This window comes from Chionomys nivalis, chromosome 1 (genome assembly GCF_950005125.1).
Source record: "Chionomys nivalis chromosome 1, mChiNiv1.1, whole genome shotgun sequence".
NCBI classification, from domain to species: domain Eukaryota; kingdom Metazoa; phylum Chordata; class Mammalia; order Rodentia; family Cricetidae; genus Chionomys; species Chionomys nivalis.
In genome coordinates this window covers 22,891,151-22,905,823 of record NC_080086.1, presented here as the reverse complement: position 1 = coordinate 22,905,823, position 14,673 = coordinate 22,891,151, and the positions used below count along the sequence as shown (strand labels likewise).

Here is a 14,673-nt window from a genome sequence, read left to right as displayed (position 1 = left end):
AGTATACCACAGCGATTCTAACTGAAGCCCACAGCAGAGCCGCTGAGTTCGCACTTCCCTGGTTCATCAGAGCAAGGTGCAGCCACACAAATAAATACACACCGCAAGAGACTTACGAAAGGACCCCACAGCGAGCTCTTTCCTAATGCTTGCTATGTGGAGAGGATGGCTGGAATTCCAGTGGCCATGACCTTGAGGACAGGTGCCAAACACTGAGGGTGACAAGGAGAGGGGACTCAGGCTAAGGGAATATTACAGAGCAGTCTACATGAATGAAAAACTTGACTTAAGCACTGATGCTTTGGGCTTTGGATAATTTGCCCTTGATATAACACTGAACTAATCCAGAAACTAGAAAATAAAATAAGGAAGTCTCTAGAAAAAGAGACCAAACAAATAAACTGGAAAATATAAAAATGACACTGGAGGGGCTTGCCTTGAGAGCCTGAATTCAGAACCCACACAGAAAAGCCAGGCTCCAGGCTTCATTGTCATCCCAGCTCTAGGGAGGGAGAGGCAGGTGGATCCCTGGGGTTCTTCGGCCTAATCAGTGATCTCCAGGCTAACAAGAGTCACGCAACACATAAATACACTGATGACTCACACCAGCAATCGATGACTCAGGCTTCTGGGAGGACCACTACAAGTTTGAGGACAGCCTGAACTACATAATAATTTCCAGGATAGCCTAGGCTATACAGTACAGTGAGATTCAGTTTCGACTCCCCTGCCCTCCCCCACCCAGCCCCAAAAAGCAAAAAGCACAGAATCAGGGAGTAGGGTAGTATTGGGGTCTCAGGAAAATAAGAGTGAAAGACGTGGTCAAAGAAATTACAGACAGAAATGTTCAGAAATAGAAAGATTCTAATCTTATGATTATGTCTACCAACTACAAAGCTGAAGAAGAGAAGTAAGACAATGTATTACCCAGAGATCATCAACGTGAAATGAAAGAACACAGAAATCGAGGAACTATGAAAACCAGAGAATAAAAAAAGCAGGTCATATATTTCATAAAGCAGAATGGCTCAGACACACACACCAGAAGACAGGGGCACAATGTATTTACAAATGACTGCTGTACTTACTTCAGGTGTAGTGGTAGACACTTGGAACCCCGGAACCCAGGAAGTTGAGATAGAAAGACCCTGAGGTCTAGATCAGTCTGAGCTATATACCAAGACCCTGTCTCCATGAATGTGTGTGTTCAGCCATAACGTACTCCTCTAACGTGCAAAACCCATTCGTTCAATATCTAGCACCAAGCAAAAAACAGAGAAAATAGTCTTTGATCCACATTTTCTATCACGTATACGCACCTCTCCCCCTACCCCCCCCATAAACACTTCAAACAGGAAGAGGCATTTACAGCCTTGCTGGCCAGTTTTGTGCCCACTTAATGCGAGTTAGAGTCATTTGGTAAGAGGGAACCTCAGCTGAGAAAATTCCGTAAGACTGGACTGTAGCCAAGCCTGTAGTGCATTGTTGACTGATGTGGGAGAGCCCAGCCCACTGCAGGGAACACCATCCCTCGACTTGTGGCCTAAATGCCACAGGAAGGCAGGCTGGGCGAACAGTACAGCACTCCTCCACAGCCTCTGCATCAGTTGCTGCCTGAGTTCCTGGCCTAGGCTTCCCCAGATGAAGGACTACAAGCCCTAAGAAGAAATAAACTCCTTCTTCCCCAAATTGCTTTTGGCCATGGTGTTTATAAAAGTAACAGAAACCTGAAGACATAGGCCTTGTGGGTTTTTTTCTTGGATCTTTCTTTAGCATGTGTTCCAATTAAATGAGTCCGGTATGCAAATAAGGGAACTATGAGATCCCAGAGACTACACGGGAGAGGCTCAGGCTGACAACTATGTAACTACCAGTTCACTCGGGAGCAGGGAATTGGGGCTCCCAGGAAAAAGATCTCCAAGAAGAAGGGACTAATAAGATAACTGTTGTTTGTGTCTAAACAAATAAAGCTTGTCTAAAGATCAGAGTGCAGAGCTAAGACAAACAGGGCAGGGACTGATGGCACACACCTTTAATCCCAGGACTCTGTGAGTTCAAGGCCATGCTGGGCTATTGAGATTGAATGTGTCTAAAAGAGAAACAGAGCTCACACAAAGGGAGGCAGGAAGGGATGTGGCTGGGCAGGGAGAGGAGCAGGAGGAGACAGGAGCTCAGTGCACTCTGGAGATGCAGTCTGAAGCAGTCAGTCAGAGGATGCAGTCTGAGGACAGGATCATCCCTTTGGGCTGAGCAATGGTAGAGGTAAAAGGTCTCTCTAGTGGCTGGCTGCTCTGCTTCTCTGATCTTTCAGCTTTCACCCCTAATATCTGACTCCGGGTTTTTATTGAGAACAAGTAGAATTCATGCTACAGATAACAGCTAGAAGTATTTGAAAAGACCATTTCCTCTCTGTTTCATGTGGTGTCTCAAGGAGCAATATGTAAAATTTAAGAATAACTTCATCTAAAAATATTCAATTTATATATAGAAATCCACTTACAGGGAAAAGAAAAGGTACACAATAAAGGAAATGTAGTCACAATACAGTCTTTGGCTCGTTGGTGACCAATCTACATTGTCAAACAAAATTCAAACAGTACGTGGCTGACTCATTCCACGTGGGTAGACTGAGGTGAAGGGAAAGCGATATAATATGGATGGTTTTTATTGTAGAATGCATTAGTTATGACAATTAAGATCAGCAACCTAAATGTTTACTAACACAGGATATAAGATCTAAAAGAAGCCTGGGAGCTGGAAAGATGGCTCAGCAGTTAAGAGCACTGGCTGCTCTTCTAGAGGTCCTGAGTTCAATTCCCCACAACATGGTGGCTCAGAACCACCTATAATAGAATCCAATGCCCTCTTTCTGGCATGCAGGTATACATGCAGATAGAGCGCTCATATATACAATATACATGGAAAAATAAGTAAATAATCTTAAAAAAAAACTAAAAGAAAATTACAATTTACCAGTCTGGGAATTAGGAAGGCATTAACACAAGAATCAGATATTTTTCATTATTAAAGACTCTTGGGGGCTGGAGAGATGGCTCAGAGGTTAAAAACACTGACTGCTCTTTCAGAGGACCCTGGTTCAACTCCCAGCACCCACGTGGCAGCTCACAACTGTCTATAGCTTCAGTTTCAGTGAATCTGATACCTGACATACATGTAGGCAAAATGCTAATGAACATAAAACTATAAAAATAAAAAGGAATCATTAAAATTAATAACACAACTATGAACACACTTATTTAAAGTCAATGGATCTTCTGCAGAGAGCCAGGAACTCAGGGAGGGAGAGCAGGGCTGGGCTAGGCATTCCTAGGTAGGGCCCAAAAGCCAGCAGGAATACTGTATACATGTTTACTGTCAACATTCTCTTTCCAGAACAAGAAGCTTCCAGATTACCAAGAGGCTTGGCAGCAAAATAGGCTGAGACAATCTTGGTGGAGATAGAAAAGGGGGCACTGTAGGGGTGGGGTACAGCTCAATAGTAGAACATTCATCAGTCAAAGCTGGGGTCCTAGGGCTCCAACCCCTGTGCTACAAAATCAAAAAACAATCAGCTAAGCCGGCGGTGGTAGTGCACACCTTTAATCCCAGCACTCACAGCACTCGAAAAACTAAAAAAAAAAAAAAAAAAAAAAAAAAAAACCAAAACCAAACAAAGGAAAAAAAACAATCAGAAGGTACTCCAGTATTGCTAACTAAATAAACCAAAGAAAATCACCCAGGTGGTCCTCTGGGGTTAGCAGAAGCCAGGGGGAGCAGGAAGACTTCAGCCTTGGCCTCCCAGGCCTGAAGAAGATACGGAAAAAGTTCCATGTCTAAAGTTCAGTCAGATGCATGAAGAACGTTCCACCCTCATTAACCATTGGCCTGGTCTCCCCTATGTCCCTTCTGGGTGTCCTAGGCCCTAGAAAGAAGCTGTGAGGGCAGCCCCGCGCCTCTAGTCTCAGAGGAGAGCGCCTTACAAATTGGCTCTAAGTACCCAACATTCACTGAGGATGGTGGCAGAGGTCAAGTCTGTGGACAGGACCCTTGGAGACAGACATGGGTGTTTTCTTTTGGGTGGCCTGGGCTACGGCAGCTGCCATCCTTAGCTACACTCAAACCTCTGCACAGCCCAATCAAATTCACAGCTGGAAAATTAGATGGGGGCCAGCGTCAGACCCAGAACCAACAGTTCCATGTGGACTCTCCTTCCATCCCTCAGGTTTTCCCCCCAACACGACCACCTCCTTAAGACCCTAGTTCCTGATCAGGACCCTGCCACAGTTACCATCAGACAAAAAGCCTCTTGAGTTAGGTGGGATTCAGGAAAGTTCTACCACAGTATGCTGCAGGCCATGCTGTGTATCGCCAGCACAGAGAGAAACGGAAAGAAGACAGGAGAGTAGACAGAGAGAGGAAGAAACGGAACACAGGACTCCCATCATCCCCCGCTGCTCTATGCTCTCACTGCTACGTTCTGGCACTCGGCTCCCACCAGCAGTGGCCTCTGGTGTGTGCTCCCGGCCACCCCATGTCCTCACCTCCTCCACAGCGTGATGTCCTCCTTTCTTTCCAGCTTCCCCACCATCTCAGTGCGCTGAGGGAAGGAAGGAGAGGCCCAGGACTTACCCAGAACTTCACAAGGAAGAAGGCGTTCGAGGGCCCCCGTTCAAATAGCTCCTTGAGGCCCCCCTTCTTCTCTGGGAATTTGTCATAGATCTGGCGGATGTCCACAGCTTCGAGGTAGGGGTCACTGTAGCTTGGGCTCGACTGGCTGATGTGCACAAACAGGTGCTTGCTGTACTGTAGGCAGAAGAACAATCGGCCTGAGCGCGACGCCAAGGGTAGGGCAGAGACAGCTGGACCACCTGCCTCACTTAGGACCTGGGGCAAATCGCTTTGCCTCTCTCTGGGCCTCAGTTTCCTCAGTGGGAAAAGGGAGACAAGATGGGTCGGGGCAACCTGCGGCACTCGGCTAGTTTCCCAGAGGATGTAGATTACACACCACAGACTCCCCAGAGCCTCTGAGGTTAGGATGGTCTCTCTTGGAATAAGACAGTTGGACATGGGAGACGTACTGTGTCAGGGTCTTGCTGGCGCTCCAGGAAAGCAGAGAACTCCAACATCCAGAGCTTGGAACTGGCCACACTGCGGCCTTGCCATGGGGAAGCTGGCGGTGCTGAGGGCGACGGGGTAGGTCCTGCAGGAGACTCAAAGCCTGTGTGAAGGGAGAGAGACGCGTGGAACCTGCCCCTACTTGTCCTCCTTGCGGATGTCCTCAGCGAGGACTGGAGAAAACCAGTGAAGTGTGCCCGGCGGCAGGACAGAGCCTGTGAATGGTCCGGCTCAGTGATCCCTGGCTTCTGCACAGGCCCTTGCTCGGGGCAGATGGATTCTGCACAGCCCAGGTTGCCTGGAAAGCTGCCAGAGCAGGCACTGCAGGACTCTCGCCCTGGGGCAATTTCTAGTCCAGGCAGGAAGAGAGCCAGCTGAACCAACCAACACAATAATCGAGGCTCAGGCGCAGGAAGCTTCCTGGAGGGCCCACGATTGCCTCAAACCCAGGGAACACCACCTATGAATAGGGTTCTAACACAGGCCTAGACCAGCACGGGTAAGAGTGTGCCCCTGACACCAGAGAAGACTTCTTGGTGCCCCTGAGGCTAACCAAGGTGAGGCTAAAGGAAATCTTGAAGTTCTTAGTGAAGATGGGGAACGGTTACCCCAAATTGGGAAGCATCAAAGGTAAGTGGGGGATGGGGTGGGGCAGGGGGCGAGGGGGCTGGGAACCAGCTGAGGGAATCTGGAAAGCCTCAACTTCACTGATGAGCAGGTCTGAACTGGTGGTTGGAAACGAGGCTCTGTAGTCAGCCCACGAGGCAGGCTAACAGGGTGGATTCTATTCCTGAATTAAGGCAACTCAGTGGTTGAATTAAATGGGACTGGGAAGCTGTCAGCTTTGTAATCTTTTTTTTTTTCCTGGTAATACTGGAGATGGAACCCTGCCTGGAGCGAGGAATGTGAATGAAAATTCCTGAAAAGAAGCTGTGTCTGGCTGTGAACAGAAACTCCTGGAAGGAGTTTCTGGGTCTGCAGAGACTAATGGACCGATTGGAATTTCGGTGCTGTGGAGAGACCGGAAATGTATAGGTTCAGAGGCTAATTACTTTATCTTGGCTAGAGTTAGCCTTCTGGGACAGCCATGCCTTGACTCGCTCTGTAGCTGAACTAACACCTCAGATAATAAACAGAAACCTCTTAGAAGCTATTAACTCAGCAGAACACGAGCATCTGCCAACCCAAGAGCTAGGAGTGTCGCCACACAGCATCCTAGAACTACAGAAGAGCTGCCCATCTCGCTGTGCCTGCCTCTCTGGTGTACCCACCAGCTTATTTTAAAGTTGCCTTGATTTAAGACTTTTTTTGTTCAGTAAAACTATGAAAACCCTGTGCAATCATATCTACAGAGAAACACAGAAATAGAGGTAACCTAAATCTGTGTTCCCAGGCCAATGTCACTCACAATGGCTCAAGAATAAACTAACACACACACACACACACAGAGACACACAAAATCTCTCTCTCTCTCTGTCTGTCTCTCCCTCTCTCATTTATTTATGGTTTTTCGAGACAGGGTTTCTCTGCAGCTTTGGTTCCTGTCCTAGAACTAGCTCTTGTAGATCCGGCTGGTCTCGGACTCACAGAGATCCATCCGCCTGCCTCTGCCACCCAAGTGCTGTGATTAAAGGCATGTTCCACCACCGCCTGGCTCAGAATAAATTAACTCTTATTCCATTTAAGATGAGAACTGTGGTTCTGATGCTGACAGTACTCTAAGCAGGCTCTTTACTACTGAGTTTGGCAGTTTTTTTTATTCCTTCTTCACTATGGAAGAAGGGTGGGACAGAGGGGGCCACATTAGAGGCAAGATTTTCATGAATCAGGTTTTCTGGAAACCTGGTGGCCACTAGTACCCCGAGCAGAAGCAGTGAACTCAGGCGACAAGAAAAGAAAGAACAATCCAGAAGAGTGGCCAGCCACACTGAACACACCAGCTCATGCTTAGTGCATCTGCCAAATCTTTCTTCCCTTCCTTACTGCAACCCCAGGGCACCCAGGAACTGCTGTGTACACAGAGAAGGAAACTCACAAGGATGTGCAGATACCAGCTGCAGGGACACAGACATAGCAGTGAAGAACATCCCTGCTGGACAGAGGTCTGCAGAGCCCTGGGTGGACAAACAGAGGGCACCTAACCTGGGAGGGGCAGGTAGGAGGAACCATGGCCCAAGAGGAGCAGTCTAGCCACAGCCCAAACCAGAGTAGGGAGCACAGTGGACAGGACCAGGGAACACAGGAGCTGAGTCTCAGGAGCCCTGCAGATCTGCTGCAGGGCTCAGATCGCATCATGAGGGCACCACGGGGCCAGGGAGCATTGGAAATACCATGGTGAGAGAGATGTTTTGAGAATCTCAGGGAGCCAGGTAAGAAGCAACTGCGGTATTTCAGGCAACAACTAGGAAAATCTGAGTACAGACTGAATCAACATTGACAGAGGGATGAGAAGAGAAAGGAAGACAGGACATGAGGACTGGACCCAACTCAGTGATGCTCCCAATGGGGTGAAGAAAGCAGTGAGCAGACACCAGGTGTGGCAGGAGAGCCTGAGAGGCCACAACCAGAACGTCACAGCTGGTCACTCTCTACGCAAGGTTGACCTGGGCTGCAGTGTGGAAGGGGCTGAGGGAGCCTCTTGAGAGATTGTCAGAATTGGTCCACTGAGGCCTGAGGGAGGGCCCAGACCAGCAAGCTGCTTCTGTCATACTGCTCAACAGCACTTCCCAGCCATCAGAATCTCCTGTGCTAGGGAGGTATCAGGCTTGCAGTGTCCCTCGGCTCCCAACTAAGAGGCAGTAGGCAGCTCTCCGAGGGGGAAACCTGAAGAGCCAGCACATACTTCATACAAGAGTGGCCTGGGGACATAGGCACTCCCTTCCAGTTCTGTGTCCCAGCCAGCCCTGGCCACAACTGGCAAGAAGGCACCTGGCATTGCCCCAGAACGCCATGTCACCTGTGAAGCATGGCTGTAGCATGCTGACTAGAGGAAAGAAATATAGACACGTGACATCATGACACATCACAGGACCCAGGTGCTCGCAGGAGCCACTGAGCGGGACACATAAGCAGATCATGTACCAGCTACCTACCTGGCAGAGGCAGTGGAGGCTGGACAGTATAAGCGTTTTGAGAGAAAGGTTTCACACTGTGGGAGAAAGGAAAGAGAAGGCATCAGCCACTGGGAAGAGGTGCAGGGTAGGGGGCATTGGCTTCCAGCCTCCTCCCCTGCCAATTCCCTCAGGTTTTGGTTTTGAGTCATGGAAGCAACATGTCTGTTGGGGCAATCCACTTCACATCCTCTCCCAGGCCAAGAAGATGTCTCTTTGGGTATCAGCTTTAGAGCCCCTCCTTTACCCTGTCTAGGCGAACACTTCAGTAAAAGGCACTTCGAGTGTGGACATTGTAGACCAAGCAAGTGACGTCTGGGAGCAAAACCTTATTCCTAAAGTCAAGGCCGATCTCACAGTGTAGCCAGCCTCCCCCTGTTCCACCTCCCAAAGCCAGGCTCCATTCCCTAAAATTCTAGGTTCGAATTCAGTTCAGGGAGTGAGGGGTGGGAAATCAAACCATACTCACTCGTGGGATGTTCCAGGTTGGCCTGGCAAAGCTCCTTGCCAAAACTGTGGAGGTAAAAGGTATAGATTCAGCTTGGCTGTGCTGTGCACAGAGGCCCACGATGATTGTAAGAGGAGTCTATAGGGGAGAGAGACCGCGCAGGCCTCCGGGTGTAAAAGAAGGAAGGAAGGAAGCCAAGGCCTCTGTTTAACTGGCTGACGTTACAGGCAGCAGCCACAACAAGATGTGTTTCCCTGTGTTCCCCTGGGAAAGCCAGGTTTTGATGGTAAATGGCCCCAGTCACACCAAGGAGTGTTCCTGTGATCCCCAGGGAAAGCCAGGCTTTGTGTTCCCCTGTGCTCCCCGGGGAAAGCCAGGCTTGCTGACCCTGAACTTTCTCCCTCCTCCCATTGAGACTCACAGGGTTCTTCAACATGTAAGGTTCTGAGGTCCTAAAGTCAAGAAATCTACCCAGGGGCTCAGTGGTAGAGCGTGTGCTTAGCTTGCATAAGGTACATGGCTCCCACCTTGAATACCAAAAATGATACAATCCAAGTGTCTACACAATCATTTTACGTCCAGCCTAACTAACATCCCAACTAGTGCCCTCTGACTCCCTATGAAATATGATGGCGGAAAGGCCTGTGGAATTCAAGACATGCCCCTTCCCCACCAGCGAGGGCAGAGCAAGTCGGGCATCTTAAAGAGGTTATATGACAAGCTTCGGAAGGAGGACCGTTTCTGGAACATTCTAAAAGTGTGGTGATGCGAACAGGGTTGAGACTGGTCGTCAGGCTGACAAAATCAAAATCTGAGCATGGGTTTGTCCCTAGACAGCAGCTCTCCACACAGAAGGTGGGCTTTGCTGGAATGCTGAGCAGGAGCAGGGTCAAGGGTGAATGGTGGCTATTTGAGGACCGAATAGTCAAGTCAAAGCCTCAGGATTCAGCTCCAGTCGCTGGACTTCTGGCCATTGAGAGCAACCTCTTGCATCTCTTTAAAGTCTGCTGTATTGTTACGGACCTCAAACAGTGGTTCCAGGAACAGCCTGGTTTAGAATGAGCTCTGGGAGGGCTCAGAAGAGAGGCACTGAGACTGGCCACTGTGCCTAGCTCTGAAGAAGAGACAGTGTGAGGAGAGCTCTGATGGCCTCTTGCTCTGGGTTGCCCCACTTACCCCTGAGATTGCTGGGTAGCCAGGGCCCCGGGCAAGAGCCATTTTATTGTGGAAGGCTGTGGCGGAGACGATCTGGGCGGACGACATGGCAGCCATGCTCTGCAGGGCCTTGTTCTTAGCTGCCTGGTCCTGGGAAGACATGGGAAGGGAGGACCTTAGCGGGGCCGCCAGCCAGGCTCAAGGGAGGGTGATCTGGCCTTGGGGTCAGAAAAGCTGTCCAGTGCCAGTAGCCAGAGCTGGGGACCAGATTTGAGTTTGTGATGTACTAACGTGCTGGTGACTGAGCAGGGGGCTCAGCTTCTCTCTTAAGTTTCCTCATGTGTTGTGGAAGTATAAAACTGACTAGAAACTACGCCAGACTGACTGTCTGACTGCCCTCTCTCCCTCCCTCCCTTTCTCCCTCCCTCTCTCTCCTGTCTCTTTTTAGGGCTGGGGATGGAACCCCAAGCTCCGAGCATGTGCTCTACCATTGAACCCACAGCCCAGTTACAACCGTTATAAAATGGAGACTAGTGAGTCAGTAATTCACAGTAAACAAGAATGTGGTAGAGCCAAGTCAGCCTTGGGTAAGACAAAAGTTAAGACTGTCGGTAGCTTAAAAGTCTACAGGGCAATCTCTCTCAGTCCACACAGCAACTCTGAGGCAGGATGCAGTGTAGTCCTGAGGCTTGAGAGGTGTCTAACCAGAAGCCACTCAGGAGCAGTCTAGAAATAGGTGTGGTCTGAAACTTTGACCCCTAGGAGGGCAGAGGCTCAGGAGGATCCCTCTTAGAAGGTGAAGAACTGGGGCTCAGAGAATTTAGCCTTAAGGCAGTGATCCATGGTGTGGCTCAGGAGTGTTCCCCTAAGCTCACAGGTTGATGGCTATTTGGAGATGAGACCTGTGGAAGGTAATTAAGTCACGAGCATGAGCCCCCATGATGGTATTCGTGGTCTACAAGAGAAGGAAGATTGACTTGTGCTAGCTTGTTCTCTGGGTGGTGGTACCCTTCCCCATGTTTTAATTCCCCCAAGAAGACCCTCACAGATACTGACTGGATAGATGCTATAGCCGTGTTCTCAGACTGTGAGAATAAATTTTAAAAAATTATTATTATTTCTATTAATTAATTATTTGTTTTATGTGTGTAAGTGTTTTGCCTGCATGTATGATGTATGTATTGTAGTATGCACATACCTGGTGCCTACAGAAGCAAGAAGAGTTACAGATGGTTATGAGCTACTTACTATGGTAATCACAGCAATTAACCGCTGGTCCATCTCTCCAGTCCCATCAACATCTCATTAAACTTCTCTCTTTTATTTTTCTTTCTGTACAGAGTCTGAGCCTAGGACCTTTGCACATGCTAGGCACCCACTCTACCACAGCAGTAGCTCTCTTCACGGCCCCTAGCCCTTGTCTTCAAGATACTACGGCTTGAAGTCAGGGCCTTACAGACACTACAGAACCCTACCCCTGAACTATAGCACCAACCTCTTTCTGTTTTAAATTTTGAGATAGGGTCTCACTGGAGTGCCCAGGCTGGCCTTGAGCTTGGATCCTCCCAAGTAACTGAGATTATACACAGGCGCCATCGTGCCCAGCTCCCCTTTTTTTAAAGACAGAGACTGCCATATAGGCTGCTCTCAGACACATGGGATGAGTGATCTTCCTGCCTCAGCCTCCAGATGAGACTACAGGCACATACAATCACGACTAGTTTTTTATAAATAATTACCCAGTCTGAGGAATTTTTCCATCATCACAGGAAAAACGGCTAAGACACAGCAGGCTGGTACAGAGAGGGCTATGCCAGCCAAACGGGCAGTGTGAAAGCGTTGGGATGTGCCGACAGCCAGTACTCAACGATGCAGGACACGGAAGCCATAGTATGGTCCCCATCAGCAGGGAGTGGGTGAAACTTGTCACTGGCACCCTCACCCCTGTCCTTCTGCGATTAAAAGAGGGCCTTGTTCTCAAGGGCCGACTCTGAAGTCATGTACTTTCAAGAGGAAAAGACATTCCAGGCCAGCCCTCCCAGGCAGACCACATCCTCACCACGGCTGCTGAGATTAACAACCGCATCCAGAGAGCTCCATCCGTCCCATGCCAACAACATGTGTTCCTTCCTGTATCCTTAATCTAAACAAATGACAGGGCTCAGGAAACCACATCTTCAATATGTGAGCCGGGAGGAAGGGGAAAGGGCATTGTAAGGATGACATCAAATGGCCAGACAGCAGGGTCAGGAGTCGGGTATTTTCCAGTTGAAGGGGACCTTACCTATCTATCATCTTACTACAACACCCTGTCATTTTGTAGATGAGAATACAGAACGGGGCTCATGAAGGGTGCAGGATATGACCATGAGACAGAGATGGGGTACAACAAGCCCAAGGATTTCTGTCCACCCTACTGTCCATCCCAGAGCTTAACCACTGTGATCCCAGGAGCCTCAAAAGCAGGACAGAGTCCTCAGACCAGCTTCTGAGGAGATGGAAATACATGACAATTTAGGTACTTTAAGAAGTTCGTGACTCCTCTTGATGCCTGACTGGAGGCCCACTGACAGTTGTCCTCAAGTCTCAAGTTACAAACAGACATGTGATTCCGTGAAGCAAATATGGACGGTAGAGACATCCCAAGGAACGGAACAATCCCTTAGACACTTTAAACATAACATGGCTATTCAGTCCTCGCTATCACCTGGGATCTCAGTGAGTCAGAGGCAGACCAGAGAGAGGACATTGAAAGTCAGTGGGTCTTTAGGGTTGGGGGTGTTCCAGGGGGGAACCACAGCTGCAGGTAGGCAGCTGTCCTGGGAACAAAGGAGGGGGTGCTGAGCCACAGCTTCGGGGTGTGGAGGGCAGCTGGGCTGAGGGCAGAGAGCACAATGGGTGTGGCTTCTTAGGAGGCAGAGGTCAGTGGTTCTTCTACCACTGGGCCACGCCATGTAAGAGGTGATAGACAGGTCCGATGGTGGTGGTACACACCTTTAATCCAGCACTCAAGAGGCAGAGGCAGGTGGATCTCTGTGAGTCTGAGGCTAGCCTGGTCTACAGAGTGAGTTCCAGGAAAGCCAGGAACACACAAAGAAACCCTGTCTTAAAACCACCACTACCACCCCCCTACAAAAGAAGAGGTGATGGACAGGACGGTGTGAGGTGATCCAGCCCAGCAGCTTTTAAACTGGGCTCTGAGGCAGTACAGAGTTCTTCCTTAGGTCTGAGAGACTGCTCAGGAGTTGGGGTGCAAACTGGGGGAGTTCTGGCCTACTCTTTGCCAAACTGGCTACAACCAGAATGACCCACTGGAAGGCATATTGAGCTGAGATTTTGTTTGAGAAAAATAAAACAAAGAGTCTCATTGCTTCAACAAAGATGTATTTACCGGTCTAATCCAAGCGTTCAAGTGTTAGGCCTTCCTCCCAAGTGGCCAGGCAGGCCGTGTGATTAAGAACTAACTCCCCCCTACTGCTCCCCAGAAGGCCCTGGGCCCAGAGTTTGGAGGACTGTCTTCCTAAAAGGACCCATATGCAACTGACCTTACACTGAAGGGGATCTGGGGAGGGGATAGAAGTGTCATCTCAGAGAACACAGAGGGAACAGAGATGCTAAGTGTGGCCCTTCTACAATAACTCCCAGGGGGGCCCAGCAGAGGACCACCATCCGTACACAGATCTACAGAAAGGCCACAGGCTAGGCCTGACTGTCCTTAATGGCAAAAAGCACATAGGCTTAGCACAGCGGAAACCCCTGAGCCCACAGGGTTGACTTTCCCAACCGGAAAGAGTCCCAGCTTCTGGAAAGCCCCACTGCCCCCAAGTCCCAGGGTTCCCTCTCTGCTGACGCTGTTTCCTTTACCTTGAGTTTGGCCTGGATCTCCCGGGCTTTTCGGCGGGCAAGCACCTGAATGTGGCTGGAAACCTGTTGCAGAAAGAGAGAATCCCGTCCTTACCGCCAGGCTGCTTATGCTTCCCCAACCCTCAGTCCTTGTGGGGAGCTCACTCCTGCCTGGCCCAGTTCACCTTGAGCCCGGCAGTGCTGCCCAAGGGTGGCATGATGTGCTTTCCCCCTAGTACCCTGGAGAGGGAGTTTGACTCTCTAGAAAAGGGATGGACCCAGGAACCCAGATGAGTGGGTACCACTCCCACCCCCATGGGCATAGGAGTGGTGGGTGGGGTGATCTTTCCGGCCTCACCTGCTTCCTGGTGCGGGTCTTCCCTGTGCGGAGCTTGATGTAGCGTGCAATCAGCTCGTTCCGACCTGCAGAGACACCCACAACCTCTCAGTTCGTAGCGTTTGAGAGAGGGCTCCTCGCTCTGCCCACCTTGGGTGGGACTTGGAAAGAAGGCTCTGCAGTTCATTCTCTCCTGCCCTCTTTGAGCACAGGGACATCCCAGGAGTGAGAGAAGACATCAGTCTTACTGAACAAACGGGTGATTTGACAAGAACAGAATCAGGACACATGGGCCACTGCCACTCTGTCCAAGCTCCTCATCCCACAGTGGCTGCTTAAACATCGTGGCCCCTCCCGGGCTTTCTGTGTGAGGAGTACCTGGCCCAGGAGACTATTATAGTTTATGCTGCCTCTGGAAATAAGGAGGACCTTAAATATGGTTGGTGGGCAACCGGGGGCATGGAGGTGTCATACTGAGACTCTCAGAGTTGCCAGGGAGGAGTCCTGCCTCTTCATACAGAAAGAGCTCCCAGGAGAAGTAGTTTAGTGCTGAGGTTTGCATAGCAGGTACAAGGACTTTGTTTCAATCTGGCCTCACAAAAACAAAAACAAACCCAGGCGACTTGGAAACCAAGCCTAGAGCATTATGTATGCTGGGGAAGCCC

General features: G+C 49.7%; 1 protein-coding gene across 2 annotated transcripts in view; it reads right to left on the bottom strand.

Annotated features, from left to right (window-relative positions):
• Nucleotides 1-14,673, bottom strand: part of Tead4 (TEA domain transcription factor 4) — a 76,991-nt gene that overhangs the window by 11,717 nt on the left and 50,601 nt on the right. The window contains exons 3-9 of one of the 2 annotated variants that reach the window (XM_057781498.1): nucleotides 14,030-14,094; nucleotides 13,693-13,755; nucleotides 9,850-9,978; nucleotides 8,695-8,738; nucleotides 8,208-8,263; nucleotides 5,079-5,218; nucleotides 4,630-4,803 (exon numbers count right to left, since the gene is read on the bottom strand). In XM_057781498.1, coding sequence (XP_057637481.1) covers nucleotides 4,630-4,803; nucleotides 5,079-5,218; nucleotides 8,208-8,263; nucleotides 8,695-8,738; nucleotides 9,850-9,978; nucleotides 13,693-13,755; nucleotides 14,030-14,094 — 671 coding nt within the window. The remainder of the gene's footprint in view (nucleotides 1-4,629; nucleotides 4,804-5,078; nucleotides 5,219-8,207; nucleotides 8,264-8,694; nucleotides 8,739-9,849; nucleotides 9,979-13,692; nucleotides 13,756-14,029; nucleotides 14,095-14,673) is intronic. The other variant, XM_057781505.1, reaches the window with a different exon arrangement.